This window comes from Leptonotus elevatus, chromosome 2 (genome assembly GCF_054856555.1).
Source record: "Leptonotus elevatus isolate MCC_2025b chromosome 2, RoL_Lele_1.0, whole genome shotgun sequence".
NCBI classification, from domain to species: Eukaryota; Metazoa; Chordata; class Actinopteri; order Syngnathiformes; family Syngnathidae; genus Leptonotus; species Leptonotus elevatus.
In genome coordinates this window covers 37,439,985-37,460,452 of record NC_141240.1, presented here as the reverse complement: position 1 = coordinate 37,460,452, position 20,468 = coordinate 37,439,985, and the positions used below count along the sequence as shown (strand labels likewise).

The following is a 20,468-nucleotide window of genomic DNA, read 5'->3' as shown; positions in this document are numbered from 1 at the left end:
CAACTATTATGACAAAGCATTCACAACTAGTTTCGACAGAGATGATAGGACTTTGCTTGTAGTCGGGAGATTTGACAGCGCATCGCTATATCATTTGTTGTACAAAAATATGCATTCATTAGCAATTTATTGCAGGTTATTTTTTCTGTGACTGACAGTAAATGCTGATAATTATACGCTTCTTAAACATTGCCACAAAACTTTAACGACGTCAGCGTGTCAAAATGTCAAAGCAGACAAATTAAATCTACTAATGAAAAGGAAGAACTATACAGCAATTCTCAAACATCTTCATTTTGTTATCCTAATAGCATAAATGTAAAAAAAAAAAAACTTACTGTCAAAATATTATCACACAAAAAAATGTTTCTTACACAATACAAAGAATTACCAAATACCAATTCGATATTTTGAACTCCTCATTTTATTCAGAAAACAGACAATAAAGTAAAAAAAAAAAGCAATGTGTAACATAAAATATAAATCAATTAATTTGCCTGTTTGTAACATTTACAGAAAAGGAACATTCAAAATGAATTGTGCACATTGGTAAATATACTGTCGCGGCGAGTTTGATGAGTTGCCAGTAGCAGGTTAATATAGCAAACGCACTGCAAACGTTTCCACACTATAACATACTTAAGACTATTTAATATTTCAAAATATACCAATGTGTTAGAACATTTTAAATAGTGATCATTTGAAGAGATAGTTGTGTCTCCTCCTGGTTTAATGACCGATGCTAACTTAAGCTAAGCTAGGCTAGGCTAACTGTCTTACATGGGATAGGTTTCTCCTTTAATATCATTTTGGTAAGCTAAAACAATTTCCCCCGTAACTCAATGTTTAGCAAAGGTAACAATTGTTGAGCGAGAGATTAAATTAACAACAAAACACACATTCCCATTTTTTTTTTCTTTCATTCACATTCATCGTCGTCTCCCGAGTCCACAAGGCCACAAGAAAGATGTGATTGTAAGTGATATATTGAACCGTTTTTCACTACATTCATTTACTACTCAGCTGAGGCCATAAAAGAAAAAAGCTCACACTCAAGTTAACCAAACAAAAAAACACACGTGTCAATTTAACATACACACGACGCAAACCAATCCAAATTAAATACGTACAACACCGCGGGATAACTGATGACGTTCAAAGCTTTTTTTTGTTTTTGTTTCTTGCAACATAATATATATATACAGCAATGATAACATTTAGAATTGCTAAAGCTCTTTCAACGCAACGGTTGTGAAGGCGGTACTTTTACCCTCCATGTTGCAAGGGTGTGGCCTCAACAGTGTCTAAACATGCTGATTTCCATCTTGACGCACACACACAAACATGCATGAAAAGAGGGAGAGACAAAAAGAAAGAAAAAGGTTTCAATCCCGCTGCTGTGCATTTAGCAATCCTCCATTGTGAACACACGAGCATTCCAATAATAGTCTACCTCTGGGCAAATGTGGCGTCGTCGCTCCCCAGCTTCCATCACTCGATAATCTGCACGGACCTGTACGCCGCCGTGGTGCCGTCGTTGACGAATAATGACTTGCTCATTCCTAGCTGTGGATCAAGCAGTTCAAAAACAAGAACGGTTAGAGGAATTGCACCGCCACGAGACTTTCATTTAGGTGCTTGCGAACTTTTTACAGCAAACACAAGCTCGAAAATATTTAGCTCTGCAACCAACATCATGACTAACATGATTAAAGACACTGTACAGTGAAAACAAAAATGCGGTAGGAAAAATTGACACACCACAGACAAGTTAAGAAGCCTGGCAAATTTGAATGGATAAAAAAAAAATCGGCAAAGTACGTCAAATGAGACATTCTCTGGGCACATCCGCTAAATACTCAGAAAACGCGCCAAACTCAACGTTCAATTTTCAATCAAATACTTAATGAATGTATTTGTCTAGCATCTTTCTTTTGCCTACATGAGCTGTGAAAATATATTGGGTTCAAGCCGGTGGCGGAAATATATCCCACCTACACGTACACGCCACAACACGAAGCGCAAGCCGGCAGCTCCGTGGGATAATGATAGATAATAGATATCGTTGGGAACGGATCACGCTTACACAAGCACGCTGGAACAATTCAGAAGCACTTTATGCTATGTTCACACCTTCCAAAAAGGTCCCTTGTAAACAGATATTTAAACGTCAAACATCTGGAACAAACTAGAAAAACGGTAACATTCAGTCGTCTGAGCTTTTTCTATTTATATCTGAGATTTCCTACTGCGTGGGTGGTCATTGAATGCAGCGCAAGTGCTTACTTTTCTTTTGCTTTCTCTTTTACTTTGTTCTTGTTTCAAAACAAAACCCCAGGTGTCTTCTTATGTATTTATTGAAAAATATGTGTTGTACCTGCAGGAGGGCATACATTTTTTTACGGAGGTATTAAGTGGCTGCTTGTGTTGTAGGTGACAACAAACAGGACGCAGTGTGTGAACGTAGTCCATCTCCGAAGCCGATGTGGCACATATTTCAGGCCGCGAGGCGAAATGTGAAGAAAGTTCAAATTTTTCAACTTTGGCGAATATGCAAATTTTCGCCGTACCGCACCGCGTATGTAAATCTGACGTTAGACGATTTTTTTTCTTTTTGGTTTGCAGCTTGGCAGTTTATTTAACATGGGGTTTTGACTGTTGCCATCATATTTTTCGGACCGGAACAATTAATTTTTTACCGGAACACAGTTCCGGGCCGTTCCGGCCCACTTTCACCCCTGGCTATAAGTGAAATTAAATACAGTACACACAATGTTTTACGTTTCCACATATTACGCTAGCCTGAAGAAAATACACATTTGGGAATTCAAATAACGACACCAAATTGTGGCACAAGGGACGATACATTTTCCAGTGTGTAGCTAGCTACAGTAATTTCTGGACTACAAGCCGCTAGTTTTTTCACTTGCATTCGACCCTGCGGCTAATACAAAGGTGCGGCGTATCCATCAGATCACAAGGGGACGTACTATAAAGGAAGCGCAAGAGCGCCAGGTAGAGCAAAACAAACCAAGTGAGCTCAAATATATTAGGAGAGACAGAACGAGAGTGAGAGAATTTGCGCCCTCATTATGGAAAAGAAAAAGTAGCGGGAACCCGGTGCGGTAACATCAAAACACCTGCGGCTTACAGTCGGGTGCGGCTTATATGTGTAACAAACTCGGGTATTCCCCAAATTTAGCTAGCGCGGCTTATAGTCCAGAAATTACTGTAACTACACGCCGTAGCGGTAGAAATCTGGCTAGTAGGCGTAATTATAACTAAATAACTCCTAATTGTGCCGGCTGGCTTCTGATGCCAAGAAAACGCCCTCAGTTCTTATATAGCGGGGGTGGGGAGTGACTCAAGCGCATTCCTGGATGCCTAACCCGAACCCCGCAAAAAATCTGGGAAACTGATTTTGTGAAAAACAGTTTCATGCTGTATCTCCACAAATGACTACTACACGTGTCTCAGGCTTTGCACATGTTTTCAGCAATTATTTTCAAACATGCATAACGTACAAATCTTTGAATTTACATGCACATAAAAGCTAAATAAAATTATAGCTAAATAAAAGCATAAAAAAAAAAAAAATATATATATATATATATATATATATATATATATATATATATATTTAAACCTCCTGTTTTGTTTGTTTCTTAACATAGTTTATGGGTCAATTTGACCTTTTCTTAAAAAATAAAAATAAAAATAAAAATCACATATCGCAATGCAATGTTTTTAAAATGTGTTTTAAAAATTTGAATTGAAAAATGAAGGCAAGCAGACAAAATAGAACTTAAGTCTTTTAAAAAATGTATTATTATTCTTTCTAGCTTTTCCTAACTGGTCAATTTGACCCGCAACATAGCAGGGGGGGGGGGGGGGGGGGTTACTGTACTGAAAAGTGTTTACCAGTACCATACTTTAAGAATTACTCTAGTATTGCATTGTCATGTTTTGCCTTCTTTAATCTAAACCTTTTTAGGTATTATTGCTCGAACCATTCAGCATGTCAGACTTTCTCTCCATGCAAAGTAGCAGACTGCGCTAGTCTTCTTGACAGCTTCATTTGAGCTTTTTAGTGCCCTAACCCTTTTCTATAATCTCTCGGTTTCCCTCCACTACTCCTCCCACCATAGACAGCGAGCGAGCGCTGAGAACCAGTCAGCCAGGATTCCAAAGAGACTGTTTCTGTATTCACTCAACAACTTGGGTGGGGCTCGACAGAGAAAGTGAATGTGCAAAGCATATGCAAATACCGTACACGCTGCTGGTCATGTTGTGTATGTGTGTGCGTGGTTGTGGACACAATTAACTGCGCACGTTGTGTTGTACTGTTTTTGTTATTTACCTTTTTTATAATGCTTTGCAAGTTCTTGTCGTTCCATAAATGGTAGAGGAGCACAGAGGCCGCTTTGCTACCTTTGGGAAAAGACCTGGGGAAAAAAAAGATGATTTTTCTCAATGTCACAACATCATCAATGTAACAGCCAATTTATAAAAAAAAAAAGAAAAAAAAAAGGAAGCTCTCAAAATCTGCAATTTTGACCACAAACGCAATTAATCCAGTTGAGTCACTTTCGGACATGTTTGTTTGAAACTCACCCATTCCCGCTGAGGTCGGCCAGCGATGCCACCAAATCGCCATCGATAAACTTCTTGTTGACCTCCGTGTCCGCCATCATCAGATTGCGCACTGTGTTGCAAGCCGTAGCGAGGCTTTCATCAGAGTTGCCCAGCTCTCGGGGGCCAGCGGAGAGGAGGCTGGTGAGCTCCGGCAAAACCTGCTTTGCTGCATAAAAGACAGGAGACAGTCGAGCGCTGCCGCCTGGAAACGAGAGGACTGTGGAGTGCGACATTAACGCGTGATGCTTCTCACCCATGGTGGCCTGCAAGCCGCTGGTTCGACCCATGTTACCCAGTAGAGACACAGCAGCCTTCTGCAGGCTCGACTTGGGTGACCTCAACAGAGGGGCAATGTGCATCAGAGCCCCCAACTTCTGGACCAGAATCTGACTCATGGCGCTGGACCCCTAAAACAAACAATTCCTGAGTTAGAGTTGAGTCTCCCAATTCAGCTGTCAGATGCAAAACGCGCACGAATCCTACTTCTCCTTATTGATGCTCGGTAATGTTGGTCAACACACATTTTGGTGCTAAGAAAGTTTCAACAGTTTAAGATATTTTGATGTCGTTAAATCAAAAGAAATGACAGGTTGTTGTTGTTTTTTCAAAATTACCTAAAATTTTTGAGATATTCTTTTTTTTTTTTATGTGCAAATAATAAGCAAGTTATGACATGACTTGTATATTAGTACGATTAGTATTCACTTTATGTAATGTCATACAGTATTCTTTCATTTTTTATCCAATCATTACTGCAGAGGACCTTCTACATGCAAATCATGATTCATGTGGAAATCAAGCAAAAATTCAGAATATTAAGCAATATTAGCAGTAAACAAATGCAAAAACAGGTGACATCGAAGCACAAACACTACTTTTAGTAACAATCAAAGTACACTTCCTAAAATGTCAAAGCACATTAATTATCAATCAATTAATTGTCAAAAATATGGATCTCTCCCAAAAAAAAGAGCCAATTCAACAAAACAGATGTCATTATCGGACTCAGCAGCCCAAAAATTAACCAGAAACCATTCAAATTGATTTGGCACTCAATTTTGTGGTTGTCGGCCCTTGCAATAGATGCGTTCCTTTCAGGTAATGTTCTTGCTTTGTCGCACTCCAGGCCCCGGGGCCAGATACGACCTGCTGCATCATTTTCTGTGGCCAGCTAAAGCAAATCATGTGCGTCTACTTCATTTGTTTGTTTAGCTAAAATCGGCACCAAAACGGCAACTTGTTTTTACTTTTAATACTATAGAGACAATGAAACGCTAAGCATTTTGTTTTACCAAATCCCTTTTTAAAATGAATTCTACAAACAATAATGTGAACAATAGTTAAACCGACACTGGATACAAAAAGTCTACACACCCCTTACAGGTTTTCGCAGTATATATATATATATATATATATAAATAAATCAGACCAAGATAAAGGATTTCAAGCATTTTCCCTTCAAATCTCCCAATCACATGTGGGAAAATGTACTATAGTCCGAAGAAAACAAGGGTGAATATTTTGACCATAATTCCCAAAATTCTAATATCAGCAAAAATGTCCTCACCAAAAGAACAACCAAAATACAGTGAAGCTTGTTGGTGGCAGCGTAACCAACAGTTTTTTTTTCAGACTGAACTGGGGCCTTAAACAATTTGGAGGTGATTATGCACATTTCTATAACATGTTTGAAAAAAAAAAAAACTTGAGTTAGACACGTGAAAGGTCACATTAATTGAGAAAAAAACATTTGAAAGGATTCATTTTGGTCTCATTTCTTTCATATCTTAAAAACGCGTGATTTCAAGAGGGGCGCGTAGACTTTTGATATACACACTGCGTTCCATATGCTGCTGTGGACTTACAATATCTTTGCTGGCAGTCAGGTTCTGCAGGGCACCACAGCACGCCTCCAAGGTGGCATCTTTCTGGGACGAGCTGAGCAGAGACAAGTAAGTCTGCATGGCTTTGGGGTGGCACAACCACTTGGCGCCTTTCGGGTCTTCGTCAAACATTCCTTGAATGCTGTCAAATGAAAACTGAAGAGGAAAGTAGAAAAATCAGCTCACCTTGGATAAGATGGTCCACAGAGATTGTTTTTTTTTTGGGTGCTACGTACCTGCTTTTGAACCTTGCCGCTCTTGGGGCTGAAGCATCCAACCGTCGGGCTTGTCCTGCCCGATTGGCTCTCTGTTGTAGGGATGAAGTCAGCAAAGCACTTGGGGGACTCGGCCTGCAGCTGGTAGGTCAAATTGTGGAGGATGCATGCACAGTTCTCCACGGACTACATAAAGGACAGACGGAAAACCAAGATAATTATGGGAATGCTGACAGACACCACTTTTGTAGTTTCTAACCTTTATTATTATTTCAGGTACTTTTTAGGTAATATATCCAATTTACACCTTGTTTCAAAAAGTCACGCCTTCCTGGGAATATATTGTCTGATTCCACATTACTTACAGTTTCCGTACAATGTCATGTTAAATATCAACTTTTCCCCATTCATTTTCAATGGAACAGACTTCAAATCCCACCTTGGACAGATTGCAGTGCAAGTTTTCTTTTTATTCATTTATCATTCAACTGCAATGAATAATTTGTTATTTTCACATAATTTATCTTTCAATGGACTTCAGAAGCATTCCGCATGCATTCAAATCTTAGCATTCAGCTATTAGCATTCCCATCTAGTTAATTAGAGAAGTTTTACTTTTTGAATTGAACGACTGAATTCTACATGATTCTATTTAATGAGATGCGCTGTAAAGAATTCCCTTCATTGTGAATAAACATTCAAGCAACCAAAACACATGCTAGCTTCCCTTTTGAAGGTCCATTGTAGCCATTTACAAAAGGTGGAAAACTCACTAGCGTGTACTCATGCCAGAGGCTCGATTGACAGGAAAAGCCAGTGCAACCCATTTAAAAGCAGCTGCAAGTGCGTGCAAATGATCTGAAGCATCAAGTCATTATATAAACTGTGAGAGTCACATGAGGCATGGGAGTTAACCGGCGCGGTTCACAGTACTGAAAATTCCAGTCAGACGGCCAAATCATTAGAATGATGTAACATGATCCTGAACTTTTTAAAATGCATTTTACTATACTTGCATAATACCAAATGAAGAATTCTTACTTAGTTTCTATTTTGTAGAATATACACATTTTTTGTGTGGTTTTTTTAGTCAATTGACATTTGAGCAATGTTGCAAGATTGCACCCTGGCAAAAAACAATTTCTTGTCCTTGACTTTAGATCATATTGGGAATATTTATGGCCATCAGACTGCTCTAAAGCATGAGACAATTCTTTACCTGTATCGAATTATTTAGCATCATCATCATTGCGGTTGGAGACAATTTTGCAATTCTGCACCAATATCAATTGGCAGGCGGTGGTCAAGGAATCGAACATTTTCAACACTCTTCTATATGATTTCAGGTGCATCACTGCCAGCTGGTAGTGCCATTAACTTCTTATTTGAAGCACCGACTAACATTTGACAACCTTTGAATAGAGGTCACTTATTTTTCAGTGATAGTTTTTCCTCCCACGTGCACGTGGAACAAAACTAATAAATAAACACAGAAAGTGAACCCGTTCCCAATATGAGACATAGCAAACAACTGTACACTATAGAATACATAAGGGACAATAACTACTAGGGGTGTGAATTGCGTAGTACCTGGCGATTCGATCCGTATCACGATTCATAGGTCACGATTCGATGCCGATTAATCCCGATGCAAATCTATAAATTGATTATTGCGAATTATTTTTTTTTTTTACTCAAATTTAGAATATACTAATCAGTAAACTTGTACATGTACACTGTAAGATTTGTATGAAAATGTATTTATTTATCTGAAAATTCAGGTTGTCTGTTTCATGTTTGAACAGCCCTGAAATAAAATATTAAGGCTTAACGTTCCATTAATATAACATTCTTCCATGCTTAATGTGTGAATCCTAACCCTAAGTAAAATATTGTGTTGAATATTTCCATCAAAAATTGATGTTTAAAAATCGATTCGGCCGCATATCGAATCGATTTGAGAATTGCGCACTGTAAGATCGCGATATATTGCCGAATCGATTTTTTTTTAACACCCCTAGTAACTACAGTGTTTATAGGTTGAAGTGAAGCATTCTGGGACACAATTAGCTTTCCCGCCTGGGAGAGTGACGTTGTATATGCAACATGTCACATTTTGACCACATGAAAATAACAATGTAGTAAGGAGAGGGATTAGAGTTTCAATTTGGAAATCCAGCCACTATTTTGAATGAGTCAACTAAAGAAAATATTACTTTGCACACTGTGACAGTGTTATCTAGCTTCTGAATAAATATCAGTACGTCAAAAAAATGATTACATTTAAAAAACACAGCACATTCAAACACAGGTCCAATCATTATATTTCCAAACAATGCGCATTAAATGTTAATTTATGCCTACTAATCTAACTTGGTTATTACTTCAAGTATTACTATTGAAGTAATCAGTAAAGTAACTATAAGCTACTTTTTTTCAAAGTGGCGACATTGCTGACTCTGCCACAGCTCCATCCAGGCCCAATCAGAGATTGAGCTGTGCTCACCTTGTCATCGGGGTTGCTGTCGGCCACACAGGACTGAAGGTAGCACATGAGCGAGTCCACGAGTCCACGGCAGTCTCTCATGGCCGTCCTCTCCCTCAGCTGAGCGGAGCTCAGGTTGCTGCAAACATTTCAATCTCTGTTTATTTAATATTCGTTTGTAAGCTCGGCAGCTTTAAATTTAGTATGGAGTCGATACGTGTACAAAATGGAAGCCTCAACACCTGGAAGTCAACCTCCCCTCAAAAAATTTGGGGACAATATTGTGTTTTATGCACTAGTCTATATGTGGTATTCTTCATATTGTGTTACTACAGCCGTTTTTATCAATATCAGAAGGTGGCCATTTTGCCACTTGCCGTCGAGTGAAAATGGCATCACAGTTGCTAGGTTTCAGGTAACAACCAATCACAGCTCAGCTACAGAAAACAGATGAGCTGTGATTGGTCGTTGCCTGAGCCCTGAGCATCATTGACGTCATCTTCAGTCGACTAAAGGGGCAAAATGGCCGCCCTCTGAGATGGATCAAAACGGTGGATTTTGCTGCATAACTTATATTCCACAAACTCATTCACTGCCATTGACGGCTATAGACGTCAAAGATTTATCTATTTCTATTATTTTCAAATTTTTTATGAAAACCGAGAAACATTTTTTATTGTACGTTTAGAACAGAAATAAAATGTGTGATTAATTGTGACTTAACTAGTGAAGATGTGATTAATTACAATTAAAAAAATGTAATCGCCTGATGCCCCTCATTAAAGAAAATAAAATATTATAAAAAATGAGGGGCATCGGACGATTAACATTTTTAATTGTAATTAATCGCATGACTTCAATAGTTAACTCACGATTAATCACAACATTTGTATCTGTTCTAAATGTACAATAAAAAAAAAGTCTAGGTTTTCATACTGTACATACTAAGTGGAAAAAAATGTAAAACTAATAGAAATAGTATTAATATTGAATTTTTGACGTCAATGGCAGTGAATGAGTTAATCAGTCAATAACATATTATTGTCAAGAAATGTTTACGGTTGACTTTCCCTTTAAGGCCCATGAACTTGTGTCGCTTTTTGTCCTGACGAGTATGTACTAGTACGCGGACGTCAATGTCTTTCCATAATATCGTTCTCACCGCAGGCACCCCGTGGTGTTGTAAAAAACCTCCGAGTGGATGTTGTTGGTGGCGCTGTCGTCCGACCAGCGGGTGAACGGCACCACCACGTTCTCCGTCAGGGCGGGCAGCGCCGTGGCGATGAGTTCCCCCTTCAGCTCGTCGGCAGAGGACAAGTTCCACAGCAGGCCTGCGGGTGTCACGGAAAACCTTCGATTCGCCTTCCGCCGTCGTGATATTTTGCACGTGTTGAAATACGGCACCTGTGATCTGCTTCTGCGTCTCGCTGCATTCCGTCTCCTTCAGCAACTGGAGGGCTTTCGCGATACCGCCGCAGTGTTGGACCTGCAGCTTATTCTTATGGTTCTTGAACACCAGGTTCCTCAAGGCCCCGGCGGCAGCCTGGCTCACAGCGGGACTTGGACTGCGCAGCAGAGTCACCAGAGTGGGGATCCCCCCAAGCTGGAGAACCTGAGGGAGAAAACATTTGTGAAGTGGACAACTCATCAAATGGCGCATTTTAGGTGGCAGTTAGCGCTGTGCAATTAATGGAAAAACAATTATTACACTCTGCAATTACTAAATCAGTATACTCATAAAGATAAATAAAAGATTATTTTAAATTAAATTGATATATTTGCACCTTTTTTTATTCTAAAATGAATAATTTCATGAATCTTGTTTGTTAATTAGAGTGTTTCAAAAGAAATGTATTTGTCTAAATATTTTTACATGTTGAAACACTTTCTTGTTTTGTAGCAAAAAAAAACAACCAAATGGGCTAATTGTGATTTCAATTATTACCAAATTAATTGTGATTAATATTTTCTTCATAATCGAGCAGCCCTCGTAGCCATCCAATTAACTTTTTGTGGTTCGAAGAAACCCGTATGTTTCTGGCATTTATTTACACAACCTTAAAAAAATTATACAAATATGGCAGCAACAAATTCAAATAAATACAACTCACGTGAAGGTGCGGTAGAACCCCTTTACGTGCTTAACAAAGACCCTACCTAAGAAGAATAAACTAACATTTAAATAACAAAAATATACTAACAATGCTATGTATAGCCTCAACAAACATATTTTCAACATTATTATTATTTTTGCAAAAATGATTCCACTGCAGCACACATGAAACATACTATTTTGTCCATTTGGAGGCGCAATCATGGGCGCGCCCAAATTGCTAAATCTCAAACCAACTGACCGGGCCAGACGGTCGCCCTACAGAGCTTCAGTTCTGTTTGAGGCGTTTTCCTTAGACGTTACTTGACAGAACCATCCTTATTTTAACAAAGATGCTTAACTCATTCACTCCCAGCCATTTTCACTGAAGCAGCCCCCTTTGCTCCCGGCCGTTTTACTGGACCGAAACATGGAACCTACCAAAATAAAATTAGAGTCTCTTCTTTCATCAGGAAAATCAGTTTCCGTTTTGCAGCAATTAGCATTAAAATACAGCTAAGTTTCATCATTATTTACAAATCTGTTTAAAACTGTGGGTAGAAGAGCTTTTTGCAACATGGCCCTGGTTGATCACTTCTACTCTGCTGACACCTGCTGGCCGCTTTTGTAATAACTACCATTGCTTCAAGCATTCTCTTCAGTTCAGAGGCTGCGTCAAAGCCTTCTGTATGCTCCAGCGTATAAAAAAACATCAATACGTCTGGGGGAATGGTCATATTTAAAATGGAACATATTTATACGTTTTGCGGAGCAAATGAGTTAAACGAGCCCCCCCCGCATGATCTGACCTCTTGTTTAGCACGATCATCTTTAAAAGCGGTTTGCTGAATGATGGTGGCACCGCACTGCTGGAACTTCTCCTCGGAGTGAGACAAGAACTCCACCGCTTCCTTGAGGGTCACGTCCGATACGTTGAGGCTACGGATGCGCACATTTTTTTTTGAAGTTTAGTCAATAGCGCACATTTCTTCTATTGCATAATAAATCGTTACAAGAAACAAACTCACGCTGATTGTTGATCACCCTTGGACGTTTTGATGGCCTGAGATTGGTCAGGAGGCGCTTCCAAAAACCGTTGTTGGCCCGTAGCTGTGTGGAAGCCATTGCTGGTGGAGTAAGCGCTGAGTCTCTTCACTTGACTCTGGGTGGTCTGCGATTTGCCTCTCTATAAAAACAACAAATGCAAATGAACTGGAGTGAAGGACGAAAACATGTCAACAACTTGCCACAAGAAGAAGTGATCGTCACCCTGATGCTCGCAGGAGCCAAGGCAGGATCACTGCGGCTGGATTTCATCCCGACGGGATTTTGAGGCCAGCTGGAAGCATTGATTTGTTGTTCCCATGCACCGGAGCCGTGGTGCCTTGCTCCCAGGCTTTTTGTGGACAGAGATCGACTCTTTTGGACATGTTGCTACAAAATGAAAAGAAAAGAAAAAAAGTTCAGTTTGATTTGGAGAAACATTGCTGGATTCCTGTTAAATTACTTCTTTTTTTCTTTTTTTTTCCTCGTGCAAACCAAGAGAGAGGACTCCGCAAAGGCTGCATGCTTTTGCTTTTCTTTTCCTCTTTTTGTTTCCAAAAACACAGAACAATCCCACAGACCGTGAGCAGGTAACATAATATCTGCAACTGGAGAGCCTCGACATGAGCAGCCGAACACAGAAGTGGCTTTTGTGCGCTGCCCGAGCGCAACCTGAATTCACCGTGCAATTAAAACGGCTTGGTCTCATCTAATTCCATATTGATGCGTCATCAGTTTATTTTGTCTGCGAGTGCCTTGCCATGTGCCCTGATTGACATCTTACTAAAATGTCACATGGGATTAATGCAGAATGCGATATCGCTTGTTACCTAAATGGCATTGGCCACCCGCTGCTCGGTTTTTTATGTGTCAACAGCAAGGCTCAAAATATACCGGTATATTTAATTCAATTAAATTAAATTTTTATTTAGCACAATTTAAAAACAGTGCAAGGAGGAAATGAAGCCGAAATGGCTTATACAAGATTCCACTCCATACTTAAAGGGTCATATCAAGATCCTAAAATGTATCTTATATAGCATATTATATATTTGATTCTGATATTGTATCACTTTACTGTGAGAGAACACAAGTTGAATAAGGCAGATGATAACTGCACTTCATGTGCGAAAACACTAAATCATGTTCATATTCATGAGCCAGCAGAGACTGCGAGGCCCTTCCTATTCAACTGACACGCCTTTCAATTGAGGAATTGCATTTAATTGGCCATACGTTAATTGCGGAGCTATTCGGCGTTGTAAGTGTCTGTCTGGGAGTGTTGCTTCTTTCAAATGGTATCTACTCCATAAAGATACACTGTAACTAAAGGCATGGTCCATGCGTAAACACATTAGTTAGTGTTTGTGTCATAACAGCTCAAGTGGACAAAGTTAAACAAACCAGGAACATAACAAAACGTGTATATTGTCACATGGCTACCTCTTTGGCTTGGTGACATCTGCCTGTGTTTGCCTAGCCGATCGATAGGCAGTCATGTGACTTACCGTTTAACTCGTGCTTGCTTGTTTAACCTGAAGTGACCTTTGAACACAGCTATGTCCGCCATCTTTATTTAATGGGTACCATTTCAAAATCAATCAAAATCGTTCTACAAGATGTAGCAATAACAATTTGTAAGAAAAGCTGAAATAACATCAAACGAGTGCCTGGCTTTTTGACAAACCCCCAACCAATCACATTGCCTCTGCTATATGGTGGTAGCAAACGCAAGTCACATCACAACAAGCAGCGGTTGGGCACAAACATAGTCAGATATTATGCTAAAAAGAGGCTTCAAGCTTCTCATGAAGTTTACCGTCAAACTAAACAAATAGAAGTACAACTTGTGATGATAAAACAACATCATCAACATCATGTCCGCTTGCTTAACTCGTTTACTACCAATGACGGCTATAAACGTCAAAAAATTATTTCAACTATTTCTATCAGTTTAACATTTTTTCCACTTTTAACAAAAATATGAAAACCTAGAATTTTTTATTGTACATTTAGAACAGATATGAAATTTGTGATTAATTGCGAGTTAACTAGTGAAGTGTTGCGATTAATTACAATTTTTAAAAAAATAACCGCCTCTTTCCCCTAATTTTTAACAATCTTTTTTTTTAATGAATTTATAGCAGTGAATGAGTTAATGCTAACACACAATGCACAATTCCATAAATGGGCTCATTAGCATTTATGTAGCAGCAACACATGTAGACAATATATCAACATTCACATGCATTTATTTTTTATCGTTTAAAAAAAAGACTAATATTACGGCAGTTTACTGAGTCAGTTATGAAGCTCTTCTTTGTTTGTGTATGTAATGTATGACTGTACTATACTGCCCCCTGGTGGCCACGTTGGGCACAAGGGCTGGAACGGATGAATAGCAATATTTCCATTTAACGATTTCTCTTGTAATTTCCCCATCTCTCCCCTCCAAACCTAATATAATAATAATAATAGGATTAAATGCAATTTGAGCACATTTGTTATTTTCGAAGTGTGCATCAAACTGGTAGCCCTTCACACGAATCAGCAGAACTACAGTGTAGCTCTCAGCCTGACATGCACGTCACATTCGGAATGTGTGAGGAACCCTAATCCAATACACATTAATGATTAATTAGGAAAATGTTTCAAAATAAATGACTAAACAGGAAAATATCTTGCAAAAGGGGACAAAGCAGAACATCATCATTTGTCCATGTGTCGCGATGGGAGTGTTCCACAAGAGCAACAAATTACCGCTTTGTTGAACGCTGCCGACCTGGTGGAGACACTGCGACCAAAAGTGCCGTTAGCTTTGGTGGGAAAAAACTGGAATGTTCCAAACTCATCCAGTGTCGACAAAGTGGGGCCTGTGGAGAGAGGACACAGAAAATAAATAAATAAAGCACACGAACGCTACAGCAGGGCAGCATGCCAACGGGACGATTGGCAAACAGTTCTGTCTGGATGAACAGAAGGAATTAAAAGATGGTGAAGCCTCTTAAAGAGCCTCAAAGGCAGGCAGGGCAGAATGTTGCCATTAGAGGAACTTGTCTCGTCTTCAAGAGGGAGGAGTCATGATTCCACCTTTGTCACAGTGAGCAATCAAGTAAAAAAACAAAAAAACAGTTACAATAAATCGTCTCTTGCTTTTCCCACATTGATGCTTGGGTGTGAAACAGACGTGACATCATGTCACCTGCATGAACGTGTTTGTTTGTCATGCGTGATTCATAAACGCGTGCTCGTCATCATCGCACCAGACCAACGGAATCATTAAAGGATTATGGCGTGTTGTTCTTCCTGTCTCCAGTCTTTAAGTATATTTTACGAAGGTTTGCTGCCACTCTTTCTTATCTTTGAATGTTAAAAAACAAAACAAAATGAATGATGCAAGCAAAAAAAAAACATCTTTCTTCTGTCGTACTCTCCATCTTTGCAAAATAATTTAGTCAATATGGATTTTTTTTGCACACTTTTCAAATGTGTTATGGTAATCTTGTAATAAATAAAAAATAATAAATAATAATAATAATAAAAAAATAAAACATTTTCTGGGTCACTCATATTGAGTTATTGACCCCATTTATTAACACTACTACTACTGTATATTAAAAACAACACATACAAGTAAAATAAAAAGGCATTTGCGGCTTCTGGTGTTTTTCTTTTTCTTTGGGAGATTGTACAAATTGCTCTTTGAGCATTTCAGGCTGCCCCGGCCTGCTCTAACCTGTCCACTTCTATGACATGCACATGTAAGCTCTCTCTGGTGGACGGTACTCTCCTGTGCTGAATATTTGATATTTTGAAGACTGATTTGGGCGCCTGGCTGGACGTTCCTATTTGTCTACCTGAACTAGGTTGACCATATTCCAATTTAAAAAAACAAAAAAAGAGGAAACTTGCACCCCGCCTTGAAATTGTGGTACCAGTCGCAGTTACACAGTGTAATTCACCTCCTATTAGTCACGCAATGTCAACCGGACATTTTCATGAATTTATAAAAACCCCAGACGCCCAAACAGGATGTAAGAAAATTGTCCTCCCAAAAGATGGCGTCTGGTCACCCCAGCCTGAACAAAGCAAACTACAAGACGAGTTAATCCCTAACATCAGAAATAATTAATTCAATTGATACACCCTAGAAATGATCTTTGCCAACATTGTCAGGTATCATCCTTTTTTTGTTGTTGGGGCGGAACAGCAATAAAGCAGCTTCTACTGGATAAACCAGTAACGTGCTAGCTCGTGGTAATGGCAAATTAATTAGCTTGCTTGTTTTTGGCGATTACTCTTACTCTTTCTTTCTGCACTTGTGTTGCGTGTTAGCTAGCGAGCCTCAACGTACTACTTAACTGTGCATACTTTGCATGGTGACTTAACAATGATCCCCACCTGGATTTAACACTTATAATAAAAAAAACTTGCCCTACTTTATTTACTGTGTTGATCAAGTCTAACTTGAGATGAGTGCCAAACATTTGTCAGTGTCAAAATATTCGATTAATTTGAGGATAGGCCGTTTCGGACGGGCCTCAGGGTGACCTTATCGACTGCGCGCCACATTTCACACTCACACAATGTGTCAGCAAATCATTACGTGTGAATGCAAAAGATGTTATCGCACTGACAGCTTCTCTTCTGTGTTTGCAGTCTCAACAACACAAAAGTTTCTCTCTGTGCGTTTTCTTTTTTTTTTTTTTTTTTTTTTTCATGCAAGCACTCAAGCCGAAAAAGCTTCTGTGTGTGTGAGGATTTAATACCACTGGGCTGCATTCCTTTCTTGGAGAGAGCAAACCACTCCTAAAAGGGAAAGTTGGACATCAAGTGCTTGAGTGGACGCAGCCACACACAGATTACATTCAGAAAAAGGACACAGTTGGACGGCAGTGCTGTCTCTCGATGCACAATAGCACGACTATATCAGGACTGGACTGTTTATTGTTCTAGTGCCCCAAAATAAATCAAAGTGTACTAAAGTTGTACTTTTTGACTTTTAACATACTTTTAGTTTGTCAGAAATATAGGCAACTGAGGACAATACTGTAGTATTGTGTATGGTTGCGTTTGCTATACACACACAGCCTTGAATTTCCAAATGTTCTAGTCTAGGCACATATTTAACATCAGGAAAAAAAATCTCACTGCACACCCAACAAATAAAAATGTCACAAAAAGTGAATTTAATTATTGGAGGAGCATGTTAATTGGTCTACCTGGCACTACATGTTGCTGGCATAGATGTACATTAGATCGACTGTCTTGTTTAAACGTCTGATTTTGCTATATAAATATTTTGAGTTGAGTAAAGAAAGAATTTATTTACACCTCTACACCGGAAATGAATTTCTGTGGGGCACCAGTTTAAAGCCCCTCCATCGGTCAAGACCCCCTTTAGTCCCAAAAGAGAAACTAATTCTGGAGCCGTCCCTGTATTGATGAATTTGGCACCGAAATGTGGTCCGCCGCACCATTTTGTGGGAATTTCAAATTGCATTCACCCCCAAGCACCTCCCCCACATCTTTTTACATATTTTAAGTTTTTTTTTTAAGCCACTTATTCTTTTTAAGAGTTTTTTTTCCCTCCATGACTTTTGATGTCAAAACCAAATTGTTGCTGAAATACATGAAATGCATGGGTCAATATTGTATACACGATTATGAGGTGATACATTTATGATTTTCAGTCAAGAGTAGGTAAAAGCACAAGAGACCAATATAATAATAGAACCGTATAAGCAAGTAAGAAAGGTATAGCCACTCATTCCTGCAGGTGTTTATGGGTGCTAAATTGTAACCAAAAAGCAGTTCCCCAATGCGTAAACGCCAAATTACAGAAATAAAGAACCGCGTGTTTACTTTTTTTTTTTGTGCAGGACATAATTGTGACGGGTTTCCGTATTGCACGCGCGCATGAAGGATTATTAGCAGCAAAGTAGTTACGTACTTGTAGGAGTGCCGTTCTTGCCGTGTTTGGACTTGCTCCTCTTGACGGTCTGCACTTGATCCAGCACCCGGTGCGCCCCGGTGTGCAGCCTGGCGTCGGACGGCACAGCCAGCGAGGTGTCCTCGGTTCCCCCGACCCTGATGGCCGAATGCAGCGGCTCCGCAAGCATCGTCTTCTGCTCGGTGCTCGATCGAAACGCTCGCTTGTCCGGGGCAAGGTGGCTCTCCTGGGATTGGGAAAAAGAGCGCTGAACTTGGCTTGGAGCGTGCGGCGGACGTGCGCACAAAAACGAGAGGCGTGGCCTGGGAGCTCCACCCAGCTGCGCCTGCGCCGCGCCCAGTCGAGGTGGGAACGCAGATGACAGTTCACACGAAGACGAGGAGCTGATGAGTTGACTACTGCAAAACGTGTAAACAAGCGCACACTGCACTATACAAACATTTATACACACTGCTTTTTGCTCTGACGTGTAGCATTTTTCTTTTGCCTTCAATTGACTTAGTAAATCTTTGTTGTGTTGTTTGTGACATGCTATCAACAATCGTTTTCTGTTTGTTGTTCTGTGTTCTTTTATGTATCGCTACTATATGCTTTTTATGTTGAGAAGTATTATTTATATAATAATATAATAATAATAATAATAACATAATATTATATAATCACTTTTGGGGGAAAAATAGACCTTGGTCTCATTAAATGTTTTTATTAATATTATTATTTTACAACATCAAGACTCAAGATAAATACATTTTTGTTTGTGTGATTATTGGTTTTCTCGTTTGGTATCTTTTCTCCAGCTGGATAAGAGCTAAAGTGTGACAAGTTTTTCTATCCACTGCGATGCCATCATTTAGCCTCAAGGCTGATTCCTCACATTTCCTTAATGTTGCTGGTCCATACTTGTAACGCTGAACATTTTTGTGCTTGCTGCTCCATGCCCCTTGGAGTAAAATCTCTTGCAGGTAGACAGATGTGAGGTGACGTACACCTTCTGTCACTGAGAAGTTTGGTTTTTTTGCCTTTTGTTTCTGCATTTAACTGCTTGAAAAAAAAATGTGTTTCTTGAAAAATATGACGCATAGATCTGCTTGAAATAGTGAGTCTGTGCAACTTCCTTTGAATTAAGTGACAATATTTGGATGAGTAAGTTGTGGCATTACTTGTTTGGGTTGGGCCTCAGTTACGATAGGTGCTTGGAAGATTTAAAAAACAGACGGCGGTTATGTGTTTAGGCTGACCTGTGTTATGTTCGGTGTTATGGGTCATCATGACTCACTGCTTTGTGAGCGTCCTCTCCACCCTTTATTTTTTGCTGGCTTAGGTAGTGAGCTAACAATTAATCACAGTCCAAATTTCCCTTGATAAAAGTTTGTGCTTTTTTCCAGAAAAGGTCAAGACAGTCAGGTTTGACTTACTTCAGTCTGGATCAAACCATTAATGCTGTTAAAACATTGAGACTAATGCTCATGTTGGCAAGCTGTTGGGAGCAAAACAGGTCACGGCATGAGCAAGCCTTCCGAAGTACATTGTGATGAGGAGGAGCGAAACTTAAGTACTGTAATGCGAGCACATAACCGGATTGGTTTTGGCTACGTTGATGCAGATAAAAAAATTCCCATCACACCCTTCACACCTGCAACACAACAGCCAAATGTTATGTCTGTTAATTTCTAGTGTTAAAAATGGCAGTCGTCGTAGATGCTGACAATCGATCAAAGGATAAACGGTTTCATTGTGGTTGTCTTTTTTTTTTTTTATCCACAGAAACTGTTAAGCCTAATGTCTACACCAGTGATTCTCGGTGTGGCACATATGTGGTTAAAGGGCTCCCTCTAGTGGTGCATGTAAGAATCATGCCTGAATACAGTTCAGTTATATTCAACTTTAGCAATTTGTATGTAACTTCTGCAACACATATTAATTGAATTATTTTAACTTTCCTACACAGTAATTCAAACATAGGTGCTGACGTTCAAACTGTGCATAACGTTTTATGAAAATATTACATATACTTATTAGACTTCATAAAAATAATAATAATATACAATTTGAGGCGTTATCCTGTGCTAAAACTGGAATAAATTCATATTTGGGGAAGCGACTCAGAAACTTACAAAAGAAAATAGGGGGTGTAATGTTAAATTCAAGACACATTTTGCAG

The 20,468-nt window shown here is 39.3% G+C and overlaps 1 protein-coding gene across 1 annotated transcript; it reads right to left on the bottom strand.

Annotated features, from left to right (window-relative positions):
- Positions 1 to 401: 401 nt before the first annotated feature.
- Positions 402 to 18,609, bottom strand: pkp1a (plakophilin 1a). Its single transcript, XM_086067720.1, has 15 exons — positions 18,308 to 18,609; positions 15,115 to 15,227; positions 12,580 to 12,744; positions 12,339 to 12,496; positions 12,120 to 12,249; positions 10,623 to 10,830; positions 10,381 to 10,549; positions 9,240 to 9,357; positions 6,755 to 6,919; positions 6,501 to 6,674; positions 4,889 to 5,042; positions 4,615 to 4,801; positions 4,361 to 4,445; positions 1,454 to 1,566; positions 402 to 1,324 (listed from the first exon to the last, which is right to left on the bottom strand). Exons 1-14 carry the CDS (start codon positions 18,474 to 18,476, stop codon positions 1,492 to 1,494), a joined length of 2,070 nt encoding a protein of 689 aa, XP_085923846.1. The 5' UTR covers positions 18,477 to 18,609; the 3' UTR covers positions 402 to 1,324; positions 1,454 to 1,491.
- Between the last annotated feature and the right edge of the window lie 1,859 nt (positions 18,610 to 20,468).